Source organism: Aquarana catesbeiana, linkage group LG02 (genome assembly GCF_042186555.1).
Source record: "Aquarana catesbeiana isolate 2022-GZ linkage group LG02, ASM4218655v1, whole genome shotgun sequence".
NCBI classification, from domain to species: domain Eukaryota; kingdom Metazoa; phylum Chordata; class Amphibia; order Anura; family Ranidae; genus Aquarana; species Aquarana catesbeiana.
Window position 1 is genome coordinate 93,573,941 of NC_133325.1, and position 21,626 is coordinate 93,595,566.

At 42.7% G+C, this 21,626-nt stretch overlaps 1 protein-coding gene across 4 annotated transcripts in view; it reads right to left on the bottom strand.

Moving 5' to 3' along the window:
- Positions 1-21,626, bottom strand: part of SETDB2 (SET domain bifurcated histone lysine methyltransferase 2) — an 86,294-nt gene that overhangs the window by 58,537 nt on the left and 6,131 nt on the right. For all 4 annotated transcript variants that reach the window (XM_073613219.1, XM_073613220.1, XM_073613218.1 and 1 more), the window contains exons 2-5: positions 17,284-17,374; positions 8,903-9,028; positions 4,983-5,045; positions 579-633 (exon numbers count right to left, since the gene is read on the bottom strand). In XM_073613219.1, the coding sequence (XP_073469320.1) occupies positions 579-633; positions 4,983-5,045; positions 8,903-9,028; positions 17,284-17,359 (320 nt within the window). In that variant the 5' untranslated portion in view covers positions 17,360-17,374. The remainder of the gene's footprint in view (positions 1-578; positions 634-4,982; positions 5,046-8,902; positions 9,029-17,283; positions 17,375-21,626) is intronic.

Here is a 21,626-nt window from a genome sequence, read left to right on the forward strand (position 1 = left end):
TTCTTTCCATTGACCACCAAAGAATTAATTTCAGCAGGGATTCCCTGGGATCTAAACATTATTTCAAGTGTTCCCCTGAAGTAAAAAGGTTGAGAAAGGCTGGTGTGCACCAAGTTTTAGAGTCCTACCTTGGGCCTAAATGGCAATATTTTAATAACAAAGTTACCAAGTATGCAATCCTTAGTTAAAGCAGGACTAAAGTCTCATCTTTAGAGACTGCAAACAGACAGGCTCTTTATTGCAGAAGAAAGATACAATGTCTCTTCTGCAATAAAATACACCTACCCGCCTGCTTGCAGTCTTCCCCCAAATATATATTGAGCTGCGCAAGCACAGCTCAGTTTACATTCAACACAAATCCTGTGTGCTGGGAAAACTGAACTCCTGCACATGCACAGAAGTGATGTCATCTCATGCTGGCCAAGGAAACCGGCTGCAGCCCACCACCCGGAAGAAGATGAGAAGATGCCAGGAAGGGGTACTGGACCACTGTAGGACCAAGGTAAATATCGCAGACTTCCTTTTAAACTTAAATTCACACTTGCAGTTCAGATATAAAGTGGGCTGATAATGCTTACCATATTTCTGGCAATTGATCCTCATCTTTTGGCAGTTCAACTGAAGTATTTTCATCTGTATGAATAAAAACAAATAGGTATAAACTGTGTTACCACTTTGAGTTGCTATGCTGTTTTTATTATAACACATTTCCCCTGCTCGACTTTCCTTCAGCATTAAAGTGTATATTGCTTACCAGTCCTCAGGTGTGGTGGTCACATTCATTTTTCTTTTTCTGCAAGCTCCCCCCAAACCCTTTTTTTATTTTTTTATTTTAACATGATCTTGGCTGCACCACTTCCTGTCCTAGGGTGACATTGGTTACTCAGTTTTCTGTATCTAGAGAAGCAGCAGTGTCACCCTAGGACAGGACTACAGATGACCTTTCCCTCTCATTTTTAACATGGGGGCAAATCAGAGATGGCTGGGAAAAATCCTAACTAATAACAGCAGAGGCAGAGTGTACAGGTAAGTACTAGTTTACCTGATTTCTAGCAGAATAGGTAATGTTTTTGCACTTAGTAAACAGAAGTAACAAAGGGCATTCAATTTACAGTATATTTAATAGACCAAAAGAAAGAATATAAAAAGAAGTCCATAGTTAGGATTTACATACACACTTTCAAACTCTGTCTCTCTCAGAGTACAGTACTCGGTCTTATGTGGCAATTCACTATAAACACATCGGTTTAAAGGAAAAAAATAGAGTTAAAAAATGTGCCAGTGATGTCTATAATAAGAACTATGATGTAAATTTCAATTTCACATATCTGAAAAAAAGACATCAGATGACTGTTATATAAAACTGAAGAAAAAGATGGGCAGCAAAGTGTCTTAGTGGGTTTCACTTCAGCCCTGCAGAAGTCTTAGCCAGGACACTTCCAGCATGGAATGGACATGTTCTCCCTGTGCATGTGTAGGTTTCCTCCGGGTACTGTGATGTCCACCCAGACTCCAAAAACATGTTGGAGGGTTAATTGGCTGCTGTTTAAATCAGCCATAGTGTGTATGTATGTATGTATGTATGTATGTATGTATGTATGTATGTGGGATGGGGACCTTTGATTTCAAACACGACAGTTATATACTGTAATTACCAGTAATAAATATCAATATAATGTACATAACAGCCTAAATGTGGACCTAAAGGCTTAAATTCCCCCTGCAGGTGGAGGCTCCGCCGCCGACTCTCTCCGCTCGTGGAGTCATGCTCCAGGCGGTGCTCGCACGTGGCATCCCAGACCTCCAGCATGGATCAACTGAATCCAGGCCGCCCTGGCTGGCGGAGGTAATGGCGGCGATAGCCACTTGCCAGTCGACCCTCACCGCCAAGATTGAGGTGGTGCAACTGGATGTGGGCCTGATAAGCCAAGACCTGGATAAACTCCATTCCAGGGTCACGGAGACCGAACAGAGGATCGGGCAGACAGAGGATGAGGTCATGGAGCACTTGGCGGCCCTCCGAACCCTCCAGACTAAGGTGAAAGTACTTGAATATAGGAGGACGCTGAAAATAGAGACAGGAGGAAAAACTCTGAATCATTGGCCTGCCTGAGGGGGCTGAGGGTGGGGGGCCCGACGGGCTTTATTGAAGACATGCTCCGCAACCTCCTTCCAATACACTATGGAGAGAGCCCACCGGGTCCCACCAAAGCCGCCCCCCCCCCCCCCCAGAACTTTCATCCTCCGTATGCTAAACTTCCGCGACCGCGATGAGGTCCTCCGCGCCTCCAGAGTGCTAGGGGACCTGAGATTTCACAACACCACATTGATGATCTTACTAGATTATTCTGGCAGGGATGTCCTCTTTCTCCGGGGCTTTTTGCCCTGGCGATGGAACCCCTGGCTGCCCTCATTAGAGCAGACAGAGAAGTAAGGGGCATACAGGTAGGGATCATTGAGGAAAAACTCTCCCTGTATGCGGATGATGCCCTGCTTTATTTAGCAGACGCATCCATGTCTCTCCGCAGAGCTCTATCCTTATTTGATCAGTTTAGTGAACTCTCCAGGATACGCATTAATTGGGACAAGTCGGTGCTTTTCCCTCTCCACTCTCTGCCCACCTATCCTGAAACACAGATGCAGCTCCAGTGGGTCGAGGAAATTAAATATCTAGGGATTAAGGTTACTAATAAGATAACAGAATATGTGACTCAGAATCTGCACCCCCTAAAGGAATAGGTTACCACTAAATGCAATGCTTGGCGCACTCTCCCTCTTACCCCAGTAGGTAGGGTCAATCTACTAAAAATGGTGTTTTTACCCAAATTCCTCTATTTTTTTTTTTTTTAGAAATACCCTGAACCATCTTCCCAAGTGCTTTTTCAAGCGCTTGGAGGGACTGCTGATAGCCTTTATTTGGGCCGGGAAACCCCCCAGGGTGGCAAAAGGTATCCTCTACCTCCCCCTTTCGGGTGGAGGGCTGGCACTGCCCAACTTTCAGATTTATTATTGGGCCGCCATTCTTGTCACTGTCCGCTGGTGGTTCTCCCAACCCAGACAGAATCCGGCAGTCACCCTAGAGGCGGCCACATTGGGATCCTATGCTGCAGTCAGCAACCTTGTCTTCCGAGGAAGACAGGCCTGTCTCTCTATGACCACTCCTATCCGGACTACAGTAAGGGTCTGGCAGGAATGTAGAGTATTCTACAGGAAGCCCTTTCATATCTCCCCCCACATCCCATTATGGAGCAATCCAATGCTTCCCTTTTCCACACCTTGCTGGACCCCTCCTTGTGGGCACGGAAAGGGATCCTGACCATGAAACACATTACCAAAGATGTTAAACTCATGACATTCCCCGAGCTGAGGGCCCTATACTCAATTTCCTAAATCCTGTGAGTTAGATACTGGCAGTTAAAACACGCCTTTGGGGCTCAATTCCCAGAAATCCTAACCTGGGAATCAGACTCCGTGGAGCGTCTCTTGACTTCTAGTACCATGGGTAGGCCCCTTTCTTCCCTATACATATATCTGCGGTAGCACAGGACATTAAACTGACCCAATATTTGGACAAATGGAAGGTGGATATGCCAGCCCTTGATGAGGTGTGGGAAGCCTGTTTTGCTACTTACATTCCCTCTATGATAGCGGCAAAAGACAGGTTTATATAACTCAAATTTCTCCACAGCGTCTATTACACACCACAGAGACTGGCCCGTTTCTTTCCCCACCAAGACCCGTTATGCGTTAGATGTAAATTGGAGGTAGGATCATTTTGGCACATGGTCTGGTCGTGCCCTGAACTTCAACCTTACTGGCAGGTGGTTGCTGACACTTTGACTGAAGTGTGTGGGTTACCGATTCCGCTCGACCCCCTGACCCTTCTACTTAGCCACCTGGAGGAGGTGCAGTGAGACAGATACACTAAAACTTTGCTTGACCTTCTCCCTGTTTTATGCCAGGAGGGAAATCCTCCTTAGATGGAAATCGGTGGAACCACCCACGAAAGAGTCCTGATGCCTTTCCATAAGGTACTCCCATTCTACAGACTCACCTATCAGAGTAGACAATGCCCAGCGAAGTATGACAAAGTCTGGAGGGGTTGGATAGATGCCAATGGTTGATTCTGTTGAACTGCAACAGGGAGGCTATGTGAGTAACCGAATCCTACCACTGTGTTTATCCCCCCTCTCTTTTCCCTCCCCACCCGCTACCCCCCCTAAAAGGTAAATACTATTTAGCCACACACCCTTTGATCCATGCCAAATATTTAGCATACTTTAAGCCACGCCCATTTTCACCGCACTACAATTACTTCAAAAGGCCAGACACGCCCCTAATTAACATACTGCTCCGCCTACGAAAATGGTAAGAACAGATACTACACCAAAAGGCAGAGAAGCAATTAAAATTACTAAAGATCCTTCTCTGTAAACACTGCAGCGTGTAGGCAGCCTTCTATAACCAATCACATTTAGAGGTCTATAAAGGAGCTGAGGAGGGCAGATGACAGTGTGACCATACAAGGCGTGTTTCCCACTAGCATAAAGGATTGTCCCGGGAGGTGCTCTGGATAGTAACTAAACGTGTGCAGGCACCTGGAGGAACCAGCTGTATCATCCTACAATGAATATGCAAGTGCAGACAAGCCCAAAGGTTTTTAAAAGTGAAGAACAACGATGGCATGCTTTGGGGAAATTAGGAACAAGTCAGCAGGGCATATTCCAAATTTCCATCCCAACATGTTATCTTTTTTGCAAGGTTTATCCAGGTATGCATTATCTGGCACCTGCTTATTTGTTAGGCTACTGTCTAACACAGAATTAGACATCTAAGAAAAGGAACCATGCTAAAGAAAATAAAATCAGGCTTAGGTGCAGCATTATGAATCTCAGATTTAAAGCAGACTGTAGTGCTAGGCTATTAATCCACTTTGACACAGTTGCTGCAATGCAAATGTGTCCTTAGAAATGCTTACTTACTGCAGTCATAAGGTGCTTGATCTAGTAAATTGTCATTCACCAACAGGAAGGCACTTGTATATTCTAAAAAGAAAGAAAAAAAAAAGTCACTATTGTCTGTAGCAGCCTCTCTCAATATATGTATCCCAGATAATCATTTTTTGGGCTCAAGGAACCACTGCTAAAATCAATTCATCAGGGAACAGTGGGAAGAATGCACCATTTACTGTGGCAGTCACAATGCCACCTTTACTGACAGTTGAAATGATCTTTAGTGATGAGCTGCAGAACTATCCAACTGGGTGGTTGATCAGCCACAATGAGGATGGCTGATGAAGCACAAAAGGCAGACTTGAAGCACCACTAAACATAATTGCTAATTTTTATGTTAAAATGTTTTTAATAGTTGCTTCATTCCAGGAAATGATCATAAATTAATAATATATATTTAAAGTGACCCAAACCACTCTTCTTGCTATCCCAACTAACAGTGTCTATGCAAAAATACTGTTTTAAAGTTCATTATTGATCTCTTTCTTCGTGTCACAGCTCTAGTAATCCCTAGATGGCAGCTGTGAAACTTCTAATCACCACATGATGTCACTGCCAGATCCAAGTAGTCAATTGTGCAGAGATGGGATAATGATACTCTTACATGTAGCATAAATCACAAGATCTTGGACTGCTCATGTTCACACAACTAATATTAAAAGAAAAGTCTGGCCAAAGCTTTTTTTGGTCATTCTTCCTTTCTGGGTCACAAAACACTTACTTTTGCTCTCCTGTAATCCAGAGTCAGCTGAGAGCGGGCTGCTGCCGGTCCTAAAGTGGATGTGGGACAGCTACAGCATCAGACCGATGCTGCAACATAGCAGCAAATACAGATTTTTTTTTTTTTTCTCTTTTAACCTTAGGAAAGCAAAGCTATAAAATATAGTTACATAGTAGGTGAGGTTGAAAAAAAAGACACAAGTCCATCAAGTCCAACCTATGTGTGTGATTATATGTCAGGATTACATTGTATATCCCTGTATGTTGTGGTTGTTCAGGTGCTTATCTAATAGTTTTTTTGAAACTATCGATGCTCCCCCGCTGAGACCACCGCATGTGGAAGGGAATTCCACATCCTTGCCGCTCTTACAGTAAAGAACCCTCTACGTACTTTAAGTTTAAACCTCTTTTCTTCTAATTTTAATGAGTGGCCACATGCCTTGTTAACTAATTCAATACAGGGCACTTACACCCCCTTCCTGTTCAAGCCAATTTTCAGCATTCAGCGCTGTCGCTGTTTAAATGACAATTGCGTGGTCATGCTACACTGTACCCAAACAGAATTTTTATAATTTTGTTCCCACGAATAGAGCTTTCTTTTGGTGGTATTTTTGGTGGTAGTTTTTATTTTTGCTAAACAAATAAAAAAAAAAGACCTAAAATTTTGAAAAGAAAAAAACAGTTTCTTTTGTTTCTGTTATAAAATAAAAAAAAAAGTTTTCTCCTTCACTGATGTCCACTGATAAGGCAGCACCGATGAGGTGGCACTGACGATGGGCACTGGTAGGCGGCACTGATATGCATTTATAGGCGGTACTGATGGGTACTCATGGGTGGCACTGGTGGGCACTGAAAGGCTGCACTGATGGGTACTTATGGGTGGGACTGATAGATGGCATTGATAGGCATCACTGATGGCACTGGCAGGCATTGGGGATGGGCACCGATTGGCAGCTGCCTGGGCACTGATTGGCATTTCCCTGGTGGTCTAGGGTGGCATATCTGGTGGTCCCGGGTGGGCATCCAAAGGGGGGCTGTGCTGATAAACAATCAGCACAGACCCCCCTGTCAGGAGAGCAGCCGATCCACTCTCCTCTACTCTACTCGCGTCTGTCAGACGCGAGTGAGGAATAGCCGATCAACGTCTCTTCCTGTTTACACCGTGATTGGACACGGCTGATCACGTGGTAATGAGCCTACGTCAGAGGCTCTTTACCGAGATCGGTGTGTCAGTCTGACACCACCGTTTGCCGCGATGCGCGCCCCCACAGGCGCGCGACATCGGTCGTTCTGGAGGGCCGTCAGAACGAGAGCCGCGCCGCCCAGCCATCATATGACGTGGGCGGGTGGCAAGCGGTTAAACTCCCTTCCGCAAAAAAGTTATACCCCTATTGTGGGGTCACCAGTATGGTATTTGTAAGTTGAAATCATATCCCCTCTCAAGCGTCTCTTCTCCAGAGAGAAGTTCAGTGCTTGCAACCTTTCTTCATAACTAAATATCCTCCAGACCCTTTATTAGCTTTGTTGCCCTTCTCTGTACTTGCTCCATTTTCAGTACATCCTTCCTGAGACCTGGTGCCCGGAACTGGACAGCATACTCCAGGTGAGGCCGGACCAGAGTCTTGTAGAGCGGGAGAATTATCGTTTTATCTCTGGAGTTGATCCCTTTCTAAATGCATGCCAATATTCTGCTTGCTTTGCTTGCAGCAGCTTGGCATTGCATGCCATTGCTGAGCCTATCATCTACTAGGACCCCCAGGGTCCTTTTTCATCCTAGATTCCCCCAGAGGTTCTCCCCCCAGTCTATAAATTGCATTCGTATTTTTACCACCCAAATGCATTTTACATTTTTCTACATTAAACCTCATTTGCCATGTAGTTGCCCACCCCAATCATTTGTTCAGATCTTCTTGCAAGGTTTCCACATCCTGCGGAGAAGTTATTGCCCTGCTTAGCTTAGTATTGTCCGCAAATACAGAGATCAAACTATTTACCTCATCTTCCAGGTCGTTTATGAACAAGCGAAAAAGGATTGGTCCCAGCACAGAACCCTGTGTATGAGTATGTGCTGATACTACAACCGGTCTTATCTTTGTTGACTTTAGTATGTTCCTCCCTCAGAGCAATCCTAAGCCAGGCTGTGTGTGTGTGTGTGTGTGTGTGTGTGTGTGTGTGTGTGTGTGTGTGTGTGTGTGTGTGTGTGTGTGTGTGTGTGTGTGTGTGTGTGTGTGTGTGTGTGTGTGTGTGTGTGTGTGTGTGTATTGACACACAAACTATGGCTAAACCCTGCAACCTGTTCTCATGGCTCCTACCTCTGTGAGTAGAGGGAGAGGATAGAGCCGCTGCAAACTGGTACGGTGAGATAGGACTCAGATAAGTATACAGAGGGTGGGTTTGGAACCACTTTAAGGGAACCCACTGACCCCTACACATCACAACAAAGAGGTAATCCTTTTTTTTTATAAATTGCAGTGTAATATAGCTCTGTTAACTGTGATTACAAAAACTACTACTGCTCAAGCCCCCCCGATACCTACCCTGTTTCCCCGAAAATAAGACCTAGCGTGATTGTCAGTGATGGCTGCAATATAAGCCCTACCCCTCAAATAAGCCCTACCCTGTTTCCCCGAAAATAAGCCCTACCCTGAAAATAAGACCTACAAGGACTTTAACTAGGGCTTATTTGGGGGGTAGGGCTTATTTTGCAGCCATCACTGACAATCACGCTAGGTCTTATTTTCGGGGAAACAGGGTACATATGTTAGCCTAATCTGGCCACAGATCTCAGAGAGCTCTAGTGTGGGCACAGCACGAATATCATAGGACAGAGGAAAGGTGGGGCATTGAGAGAGTGCAGAGCTGGGGTCAGATGATGGACAAACATAACTTTATCTGATAGGGGCCAGATGGGGATGAGATGGGACAAGAGTGGAGATCATAAATACAAAAGCTACCAGAGGGAGTCTTCTATCCAAAAGATTTTTTTTAAGTGTGCCCCACAAGGAATGCCTTTGGGAAAAGCATCTGAAGACTGCCTCTTCCAGTGTATAATTTTAAAAAAGGGTCCTGCGAGTGCATTATTAAAATCTAGAAAAGAAATACCAATTCAAGCACAATAAAAGTAAAAATGAATGGCTCAGATATTTGCCAGAAATTATTTGTCAACTTACCTTTGTCTGTTGCTGACCCATCTTTGATTTTTTGGCACAGCAGCCGAAGTTTCTTCTCAACTTTTTCAAATAATATCTCAACGTTACCTTGTGATTGCTGATCTTCCCAGAATGTTTTTGCTTCACCTGCAATAAAACCAAGCCACAAAATAACATTTAAAAATATGTTAGTTGTGTACTGAGGTTAGATAAGATGAATATATGCAGAGAATACAGTATTAGATCACTTAGGGAGCTGCACACAGGAAAGAACAGCAGCACACAGCAAAGCAGCATGGAAGTGCCAGATCCTAAATTGTATCTTAACCACTTAAGGACCAGGCCTATTTTTCAAACTTGTTTACAAGTTAAAATCATTTTTTTTGCTAGAAAATTACATAGAACCCCCAAACAAACAATCTATTAAAGAGATAGAGATATTAGATAGATATATATATCTCTCTATCTAGACACAATTTTATATTTATATTACACACAGTTGTGCTCATAAGTTTACACACCCTGGCAGAATTTATGATTTCTTGTCCATTTTTCAGAAAATGTGAATGATAACACAAAAACATTTCTTTGACTCATGGTTAGTGTATGAAGGGTATGGAGATAGAGATATATCTATATATATATATATATATATATATATATATATATATATATATATATATATATATATATATATATATATACACATATACACACATACACACACACACACACACACACACACACATACACATACATACATATACACACACACACACACACACTTTCCCCAGCCACCCTAGAGAATAAAGTGGCGGTCGTTGCAATACGTTAGGTCACAACGTATTTTCGCTGCGTCTTACAAGCACTTTTTTTTGGGAAAAAGTACACTTTAACCACTCCCGGACCGCTGCACTCCAATATACGTCCATACTTTGAAGGAGCATACTGTTGTTATGGCAGCAGCTAGCTGCCAAAACCCCGTTATCCTCTTGTTCGGCCGTCGGTCCGCTTCAAGATAAAAGTGGTCTCTGCGGCGGATTCGCCACGAGATCACTTTTATCGGCGGCGGGAGATGGCCTCCCCCTCCCGCCGCGCTCCAGTGCCCTAAGCGGCAGAGGCGATCAGGTCCTTCTACTGGCTGGGCATGGAGACGAGTGAGGGGAAGATGGCCCCCACCCGTCTCCATGACATTGCAGGGCGAAAGCGACGTCACTTCCGCCCATAGCTCTTAAAAGGGACATTTTTTTTTTTTTTTTAATTGCATTTTAGTGTAAATATGAGATCAGAGGTGTTTTTTTTCTATTACAAAGGATGTTTATATTCCTTGTAATAGCAATAAAAGTGAAACTTTTTTTTTAAAAAAAACAGTGTAAAAATAAAAAATAAAAAAAGGTAAAATAAATAAGAAAAAAAATTGTTTTAAAGGCGAGTTTGCGCGCAGAAGCGAACGCATACGTGATCAGCGCCCGCATATGAAAACGGTGTTCAAACCACACATGCGAGGTATTGCCGCGATCGGTAAAGCGAGAGAAATTATAGTCCTAGACCTCCTCTGTAAATCAAAACATGCAACCTGTAGAATTTTTAAAATGTCGCCTATGGAGATTTTTAAGGGTAAAAGTTTGTCGCAATTTTGAAGCGTGACATGTTGGGTATCAATTTCCCCTTTAAGACCATTGGGTGGAAGTGACATTTGACATCGCTTACATCATCCAATGGTATGGAGCCAAGTTGGGGCTCTCTTAACCTCACTCGACTCCATGCCTAGCAGAGGAAAGGACCCGATAGTCTTCGCCGCTACTGATAAGCAACAGAGACACCTCTCCTGCCGCCGATAAAAGTGATCTCGCAGCGAATCCGCCACAGAGATGACTTTTATCTGAAAGCGGACCGCCCGGGGTTATGGCAGCTATCTTCAACATCAAACAGCCGACGTATAACGGCGGCGGGTGGTCCGTAAGTAGTGAAAGTTGACATAAACCCGATTCATGAAATTTGATCTGGGGACATCTGTAATGTTTACTTATCTCTCACCAAAGCCCTAAGTCCTGTGTCTTTCTGCTGCTCGGTTCTTCTATTATCAGCATCATAACTTCTGACAAGCTCTCCGACAACCGAGATAAAACCAGCCTGAAATTTGTGTCAGGGAGGTTGCTATAAATAGATTAGCAGAGAGCTGGTCTATTCACAGCACAGCTTTGCACATTTCTTCCTTCCTCTGCCTATGTGGAGAGGGGGTGTGTATCTTTCCTTCAATAAGCTGTCACACAGTGTATGCCAAGAATCCACACCCATTGGTTGAACAGTAGGAGAAAATTCTAACACGATGTGCACTTTCTAAACAGTATATAAAAGGTGAAGACAGCAGATATACATGTGAAACTTATGTAGGGAGATTTGTTTCATCCCTGTTGTATCATCTGAGGCTGTTCACTTCACTGGGCATATGTGAGGGTTAACATCCACTTTAATCCAAAAACAAAGATGCTTGCCAAACCTTGGATGTGGTGGTCGCATAAGATTTCTGTTTTCAAGCTTTTGTTCCCGCTCTATTTTTAACCTGCTAATTCTGCCAGTCACTTTGGACTACAAACACTTTCCCCTTTCCTTATAACTATAACATGGGAATGGAGATGGGGGGAGGGGGTAATATGCACTCCACAGTGCAAAATCTGGTACAGCTGTGCATGGTAGCCAATCAACTTCTAACTTCAGCTTGTTCAATTAAGCTTTAACAATAAAACCTGGAAGCTGGTTTCTATACAGAGCTTCCCCAGATTTAGTAAATAAGCCCATTGCTCAAGACTTCAGCTCAGTGCAAAGGAAGTTACCAGCACACTGGATTTCTGCCCCCCCAAAGTACCTTGTCCCCATGTTGATATGGACAAAGACCTGATCCCCACAACCATGGCCAGTGATTATGGGGGTCTGCAAACAAGGGGCTAATCAAAATCTGGAAGTCCTCTTTAAGAAGGGGGCCCCCCCAAATCCCAGACCCTCCTATGTGAAGGAGTATCAGATACATCGTACCCATACCCACTTACCACAAAAGTGGCTTGCTCGCCCCCCCTGACCTGCATGCCCGGATAAGGGTCTGGTATGGATTTGGGGGGGGGACCCCATGCCTTTTTTTTATATTGGCATTGGGTTCCCCTTAAAATCCATACCAGACCCAAAAGGTCATACTTTTTAACTGTTTTTTTTTTACAAATCAGCTATGAAGCCCGCTGACAGCTGAGGAGTCATTGGTTAAAAACGCGGTGGCCGGCTTCCTGGCCTACTCCTTAGCAACCAGCTCAACGCGATAAATTGCTGCATTAACTAATGTGGTAATTACCATTAAAGCGATCAAATCCCGCATTCGGTATTTAACTGTAAATTCTTAGTGAATTGAACTTTCACAACCGATTTACCTCATGCAATATTTTACCTCTTATGCCCCGTACACACGGTCGGACTTTCCGACGGAAAATGTGTGATAGGACCTTGTTGTCGGAAATTCCGACCGTGTGTAGGCTCCATCATACATTTTCCATCGGATTTTCCGACACACAAAGTTTGAGAGCAGGATATAAAATTTTCCGACAACAAAATCCGTTGTCGGAAATTCCGATCGTGTGTACACAAATCCGACGGACAAAGTGCCACGCATGCTCATAATAAATAAAGAGATTAAAGCTATTGGCCACTGCCCTGTTTATAGTCCCGACGTACGTGTTTTACGTCACCGCATTTAGAACGATCGGATTTTCCGACAACTTTGTGTGACCGTGTGTATGCAAGACAGGTTTGAGCCAACATCCGTCGGAAAAAATCCTAGGATTTTGTTGTCGGAATGTCCGAACAAAGTCCGACCGTGTGTACGGGGCATTAGTGAATTAACCCCTAAGTATCAGTTTGTGTCAAATTGTTAAAGTATGGTTGGATGAAGGGTTTTATGTGGTTTTATATACAGTGCATCCGGAAAGTATTCACTTTTTCCAGAATTTGTTATGTCACAGCCTTAATCCAAAATAGATAATTATTTTCATCAAAATTCTTGAGAGGCCCTGCAAAGAAGAATGGGAGAAACTGCCCAACAATTGGTGTGACAAGCTTGTAGCATCATACTCAAAAAGACTTGAGGTTCTAATTGGTGCCAAAGGTGATTTAACAAAGTATTGAGCAAATGCTGGGAATACTTATGTACATGGGATTATTTTCAATTTTTTTATTTTTAATAAATTTGCAAAGATTTCAAACAAACTTTTTTCATGTTTGCCATTATGGGGTATTGTTTGTAGAATTTTGAGGAAAATAATTAATTCAGTCCATTTCTGAATAAGGCTGTAACATAACAAAATGTGGAAAAATTGAAGCGTGGGATTACTTTACGGATGTACTGTACCATAAGCACCATCTAGTGGACATTGTTTTTTTTTTTTTTGGAATGAATTTATATATAAATAATTTATACAGTTTACGATAGGGAAGTGCAGGATTTGGTCTTCATTTGGAGCACAAGACTGGTGCAAGTGAGATTTATCATACTGATTTGTACCCTCTGTGTTTGGACCGTTTCACTGCATCCAGATATATTTACATTGTTGGATTTCTGTTTTATAATAATTTAATGCACAGCTTATGCAATATATGTTTATTATATCACTGGGGATTAAGACATATTTAATATATTTCTGTTCTTATATGAGTATTTAATTGGGGATACATTTATTAACTTTTACACAGAAGGTTTACATATATAATACTATGATTTCTTTGTAATGCAGTGCACTTTAGCTGTACTTTTGTCATTATAATATACACTGCACTCTAAATGGTTTTAGTGATCATTTAAATACACCTATGTATACAAGAATGTGACTCCTATGGTAAGCCTTTTATTTATTGGTTTTCTGCATCATTTAATGATTAGTTCAATAAGATCTAATCGTATATGCAACCATGCCAGTACTTCTAGAAATATCCATTGCACAGATAATTTATTATTTTTACCATTTCAGAATTTGTTTTTGGAGGTTCGCTTGTTGCTATTACCATTGTAAAAAGTTTAGGTTATACCACGACACCCTTAGACCCCTTTCACACTGGAGCGTCGGGGCCGTCGGTGGTAAAGCACCACTATTTTTATGGGCGCTTTACCGTCGTTTTTGCGGGGGTTTCGGCCGCTAGCAGTTTTAACCCCCGCTAGCGGCCAAAAAAGGGTTACAACGACCTGCAAAGTGCAGTGGCTCTTTGCCGGCGGTTCTGCAGCAGTGCCCATTCAGTTCAATGGGCAGGAGCGGTTTAGGAGCGGTGTATACACCGCTCCAAGGATGCTGCTTGCAATACTTTTAGCATCCTGCCAGAGCACAGCTCCAGTGTGAAAGCCCTCCGGCTTTCACACTGGAGAGACAGGAGAGGCGCTTTACAGGTGCTATGCAGGCGCTATTTTTAGTGCTGTAGCGCCTGTAAAGCGCCTCAGTGTGAAAGGGGTCTTAGGCTGAGTTCACACTAAAAATGGATGCGGCTGACAGCAGGGGTCTGGTGCGTCCCTGTTCTCAGTTTCAGGGACGAATCAGGCCCAAATTTTTGCCTCAATTCGGACCTGAAACTGAGACAAAAGATGCACAGGAAGAGGTGCATCCAAGCTACTACCTCCTGTGCAATGCCTGGTGAGCCTCAAGAACACAGCACTCAGCCTATGAAGTCTCTGTAAACCTCCATATAGTCCATGCAAAAAAGGAGAAAGGCTGGTGCTATGAAAATCAGCTAAAACATAATTTTATACATGTGATTAGCAGTCAAAAAGAAAGCCAACGCATTTTGGCTGCCAGGCCTTAATCATGGCTAACAAATAAGTGACACAAAACATCTTAAATAGTGTAGACTAATACACATGATCAACCCCAATGGTCACATGACCCAAAAAAGGGGTGGCAGGAAATATCAAAAATACAAAAGAAGAACACTATAAGCATACACAATTGTACATGAATGTACATAAAAACCTGTATCACAAAAACAATCACAAAAATAAAAAGAAGGAACAGCATTAAAATATAATTAAAAAGTATGATGGCTTCTACTTTTTAAAAAGTTTGTCGTTTGTGGGATACCACAAAAAACATTTATTATTTATACATTCAATATTGGTTATATATACTTGGTTTAGGATTTATTCAATATTTTATTTTATTCAATTCGCTCCGCAGCCGACCGAAGTTGTGTGAAGTAACTCCATTGGTCATAATCTCCTGTCATGCGAATAGGATGCGGGGGAAACCTGCATTCATTTTGCACAAGCGTGAACCCAGCCTTACAAGGAGTGGAGAGCTCCATCGATACACAGCGGCATTCTGACAGCTGATGCAGTGGGGGCAGTGTGAGCAGGCTAGAAATGGCTATTCTTCATGCTGGAAATTGTAAAGCTTGTATCTTGCTTCTGTTCATTGTCCTTGGCGTTCCTTCATCAGTACCTGCTGGCCAATTCAATGACCAGGATTTGTTCTGAACTGCTGCTGAACACCGGGTCCTGCACTGCGATCTTCATTCCTTAAAGTGGACCTAGACTCACCTTATTCCCAGCACTTCGATGTCCCAGAGCTCCCCACCGGCTACCGACATCCTCAGCTTGGCAGCTCCTGTGTATCGATACCCAGCTGCTTAAATGGCCAAGCTGAGATATAGTCACTCCCACCCATTCTTAGTGTACAGTGTGGATATGCAGGTAAGAACCATTATTGCAGAGGAGGCATTGGGTTTGATTTACTAAAACTGGAGAGTACAAGATCAGGTGCAGCTTTGCATAGAAACCAGAGTCCAGTTTTTGTCAAAGCTTAATTAAAAAAAAAATTGTAGTTAGAAGCGGATTGGCTACCACGCACAGCTGCACCAGATTTTGCACCCTCCAATTTTGATAAATCAACCCCACTGCATGTCTTTTCTGCATTAAAAATGCTGTTTTTTCCCACAATTGTTTGTTTTTCAATTAAGGTTCCAATTAATGCTGGCCATAGATGGATAAAATTCAGCCAGATCAGCAGCCAAATTTTGATCGACGTGTGGATGACCCCGTCCAACAGAAGCAGGGGGGGGGGGGGGGGGGGGGGGGGGATTCCTCCATCCTCCAGGCTTGTGTGACTAGAGGAACACATTTGTTTTGTTTTTACTGGCTGAATAATGAAAAAAGGGATTCATCTATGGCAGTGGTTCTCAACTCCAGTCCTCGGGACCCACCAACAGGCCAGATTTTAAGTATTACCTTGGGGAGATGCAGACTAGAATACTGCAATCACTGAGCAGCAAATGATATCACCTGTGATGTATTTCAGCTATCTTGCATACCTGGCCTGTTGGTGGGTCCTGAGGACTGGAGTTGAGAACCACTGATCTATGGGCAGCTTTACATCATCAAAAGACAGGCGTGGCTTCCAGGTTCTTACAGCCATCTCCTAATGACGCGGCACTGGCCAGTGTCCTGAGGATATGGATGCCTCTTTCTGAGCTTTGGGGAAGCTTCCTGCAGCCTCCCTGGATGTGACATTGGTAACTCAGAAGGCTGCTGGATTTCATTCTTTCCTAGGTGAAAATGGTGGCGGCACAACTAGTAATTATTTAAAAAAGACGTGTACACCACAATAATTATACATGTGAGATAATCAACAATTTACTCTTACAAAGAAGAGCTCTGATTTGCCTCCACTAATATGGCGGTATGTGCTTATAACAGGGTAATGCTGTAGAAGTGTCATACGTGTCAGTACTATCAGTGAAAAATGTTTTGGCGCAAGGCTTCCGGCTACATACACACCACCAGAACTGTGTCACAAATGACTTGTTAAATCGCTCCCAATATCTTTATATTGTTGTCTCACCAGCGTGGATTTTCACACTACAAGACTGCTTTGCGATAATACATGGAATTTATGTTGTAAACAGCAACTGTACAACTAGCCAGCCTTATGACAAGGATACCAAGGCTGCATCACACAAGGAAACAATCTCTGGGTTCCTGTGAGCTGCTTCCCCAAACTACTGGTTGGGGGGGGAAGTATGCACTCATTACTTTAGAGAAAGACCCTCTGTTTTCCCTCTTTGAGACTACGCATGCATGCCCCCGTCAGTGCTTCCTGGCTGCTTGTGCATGTTGGTGCCGGCAACATCAAAGCATTGGCCTGGAGTCTCTCTTCCAGGAGCACACATGTAAGGGTGGCTTGATAGGACTCTGGAAGGCACTGGAGAACCAGCAACCTACAGCAATTTTTGGACTGGCTCAAATAAGAAGAAAGGCAAGGTTTTAAAAAGTAGCACACAAGTACTGAGGTAAGCTGCTGTAATTGATTTAAAAAAAAAAAAAAAAATAGGGTTAAATAACACTTTAAAAATGTATAAGCTGATGAACAAAATGGAATACTCACAGATAGAAATGACTTTGTGGTTTTCAATAGCAGGAGACAAATCAAAGGAATCAGACACAATCTCGGTGTGTTTCATTGCTTCTCATCATATCTGAAATCATTTAAAAACAAATGACTAATATAAATTGCATTCCCTTAAAAGTAATTTTAAGTAAAAAGAAAAACTGGGAACATCTCAAAATGTAAGTTGTACCTTGAAAAACCCACCTTTTACCTTTAATTCCTCCTGAAAATAAGTGCACTTCCATTGAACTGTATATCTGCAGTGTGAGATCTTCTAAGGCACTGTGCCTCTTACTGCTAGTCTCACAGCATTTGGAGTGAGATTTAGGGTCTGTGTTGACAGGCTTTGGGTTTGTGCCAACAGAATTAGTTCGAGATGATTTTGGAGGTCATTCAGAATTTGACAGGTGCATGTGACCTGCAGTTGACCTCCTTTAAGCAGGTGTTGCTTCCCTGTAGACTTGTATGGGAATGAGGCCCCATCAACGAAGACCTTATTGATGTCAATACTGTGCTGCTCATTGCAGAAAAGAAAGATGTACCTGTAGATCTTCTGCCACCTCCACACACAAATACAAGGAAACCCAAAAGCTTGCAACTTTAATAACCTAAGTTACTCAATAAAGGGTATCAGAAAATCCAAGCTATCTGTATTAATTAATGGAAAACTTGGTACAATACTCTACTGCTGCATAGTCTTTATCAGAGAGCAGTGCATCAAACAAGAAACACAACTATCTGCATGCACAGATGACCTCTTCCTGCCCATCCACCAACAAGGAGCTGCAGCTGTAACTATGTACATTAACCCAAAGCAGCCAATCATCACCTAGTAGTGAAGAGTGTCCTGTAAAAAGACACACAAGCAGATCACAAACAAGCATGGAAACATCAAGTGCAATACTTTCTCCAGAAACAAAGATGTCCGCCAATCGATTACGCATGCGTGGTAGCATGTGTGCGTGGCTCCGCCCCATGCATTGTCACATATGACTTTTCAGGGGCACTGATCTGTCTCTGATATTGTAAATAAAGTTCATGTGGACCACTCTTAGAAAGGGGGTCACATATGTTCCAGTAAGCGCAGTGTATGCTTGGTTGGTGACACTCTGGCTATCATGTCATCTCTATTTCTCAATATGGCATGTGGGACTGTCATTTTAATCAACCGCTTTGAATCCTTATTTTGGACTTTATAAATGTTTTTTTTCTCCTTGGTGGGAGTCACTAATATTTTTCATCACTTATTAATGTTATTTGAGTTTCTCTAAAGTTTCTCTAATGTCGGGTATCATGGCATAGTGCGCAGCAGCTATTTAAAGTGGGGGTCCACCTATCTTTTTTTTTTTTTTTTTGAGTTAATTCACAAACTTTTCTTCTCAGCATTACATACTCACATATTGTGTGTAATATGTCCGCCTGTGTCAGATTTAGTCGGAAAGAATAACTTACATTATTCACTGCAGGCGGTTTCCATCATTTCATTTGAAGCCCACAAGCATTTATTGCCTGGATGTGGTGAATGCTGTGCTCCTAGCATTCATCGCTCGTTCCCGCACATGCTCAGTGGCATCCTGGGAAGCCTGAGACTAGCTCCCGGGAGTCTGGGAGAGGCTAGAAACACGCCTACTCCCACGAGAGGAGAACCAGGAAGTGCAAAGAAGAATAGAAAAATAAAAGGTAATTACTGCGATTCAAATTTTTTTTAAACGGCATGTCAGCATCTAGGCAAGGAAGAGAATACATACAGATATTGTTCAAAATTTGGGTGGAACCCCGCTTTAAACATTTCACATTTAGCACTTTTTAGCACAGATTTACTTTATTTATTGTACTCTGCTACATGTCTTTGGTAAAAAAAAATCCCAATAAGTGTATATTGATTGTAGACACTTTCGCGCAAACCAAACTATGGTATATACACACTGGCATTTTTACTTTTTTTATACTAGTAATGGTGGTGATCAGCAGCTTATAGTGGGACTGTGATAGTACAGTGGGCAATCTGGGTTGTAACCGATTGACTCTGACATCACCAGTGACACAGTGCTAATACTATATACCGTCAGTGTACTAATAACTCTGGCTGGGAAGGGGTTAACATCTAGGGTTAATGAAACAGTTAACTGTGTGCCTAACAATGTGTAATGTGTGCAGTATGTGCTACTTTTTCTAATAGATGCAGCTGAAAAAAAGCCACATCACTGCTCTATGTACAGAGAGCTGTCAGCCCAATCAGCAGGTTCCAGCCATAAATCACTGGCTGGTACCTGCTGCCCGATCTGTGCTGTACCAAATTACAGCACAGATTGGGCAGGGGGTGCATACTATACCAGGAAATGCCGGATAATGTACAGTTGTGCTCATAAGTTTACATACCCTGGCAGAATTTATGATTTCTTGGCCATTTTTCAGAGAATAATGACACAAAAACTTTTCTTTCACTCATAGTTAGTGTTTGGCTGAAGCCATTTATTATCAATCAACTGTGTTTACTCTTTTAAAAATCTTAAATCACAACAGAAACTACCCAAATGACCCTAATCAAAAAGTTTACATACCCCAGTTCTTAATACAGTGTATTGGCCCCTTTAACATCAATGACAGCTTGAAGTCATTTGTGGATGAGGCTCTTTATCTGCTCAGATGGTAAAGCTGCCCATTCCTCTCGGCAAAAAGCCTCCAGTTCCTGTAAATTCTCGGGCTGTCTTGCATGAACTGCATGTTTGAAATCTCAATGAGATTGGCTCAATGATATTGAGGTCAGATAACTGAGATGGCCACTCCAGAACCTTCACTTTATTCTGCTGTAGCCAATGACAGGTTGACTCGGCCTTGTGTTTTGGATCATTGTCCTGTTGGAATGTCCAAGTACGTCCCATGCGCAGCTTCCTGGCTGATTAATGCAAATGTTCCTCCAGTATTTTTTGATAACATACTGCATTCATCTTGGTCAATTTTGACCAAATTTCTTGTGCCTTTGTAGCTCACACATCCCAAAAACATCAGTGATCCACCTCCATGTTTCACAGTAGGAATGGTGTACCTTTCATCATAGGCCTTGTTGACTCCTCTCCAAATGAAGTGTTTATGGTTGTGGCCAAAAAGCTAAAATGTTGGTCTCATCGCTTCAAATGACTTTGTGCCAGAAGGTTTGAGGCTTGTCTCTGTGCCGTTTGGCATATTGTAAGCGGGATACTTTGTGGCATTTGCGTAGTAATGGATTTCTTCTGGCGACTTGACCATGCAGCCCATCTTTCTTCAAGTGCCTCCTTATTGTGCATCTTGAAAGAGCCACACCACGTTTTCAGAGAGTCCTGTATTTCACCTGAAGTTATTTGTGCGTTTTTCTTTGCATGCCAAACAAATTTCCTTGCAGTTGTGGCTGAAATTTTAGTTGGTCTACCCGACCATGGTTTGGTTTTAACAGAACCCCTCATTTTCCACTTCTTGATTAGAGTTTGACCACTGCTGATTGGCATTCTCAATTCCTTGGATATCTTTTTATATCCCTTCCCTGTTTTATACAGTTCAACTACCTTTTCCCGCAGATGCCTCGACAATTCTTTTGCTTTCCCCATGACTCAGAATCCAGAAAAGTCAGTGCAGCACTGGATGAAAGATGCAAGGGTCTGTCAGGAGTCCAGAAACTCATTGATCTTTTTATACACAAACTAATTACAAGCAAACAGATCACAGGTGAGGATGGTTACCTTTAATAGCCATTCAAACCCCTTTGTGTCAACTTGTGTGCATGTTATCAGGCCAAAACCACCAGGGTATGTAAACTTTTGATCAGGGTCATTTGGGTAGTTTCTGTTGTGATTATGATTTAAAAGAGTAAACACAGTTGATTGATAATAAATGGCTTCAGCCAAACACTAACCATGAGTGAAAGAAATGTTTTTGTGTTATATCTTCACCATTTTTCAGAGAATATGTATCAAATTCTGCCAGGGTATGTAAACTTATGAGCACAACTGTACATGTACGTGATTGGGCACAGCCGGGCTGCCCGTCCGCAGTGAATATACTGTAGGCAGGCCTGAAGCAGTTAATGTGTGCTATAATGTTCTTGTAGTAATGCATGTGACGAACCTGACTGTCGTAAAAGGACCCCAATTCCTATTAATAACGTACAATTCTACCTGGTTCAGTCAGAATCCCTAATAGCGCAACTGCACAGATGAGTGCTTACATGTATAATGCGGCGGTGCCACCCATATACATGGCACAAATATGGCCATACTGCTGCTGGCAGGGATGGTGGATTCACCAATGGCCACCTGTGTGAATGGAGTGTTACTCACTGCTCCAGCATTTTGCTTGTCAGTCATAGA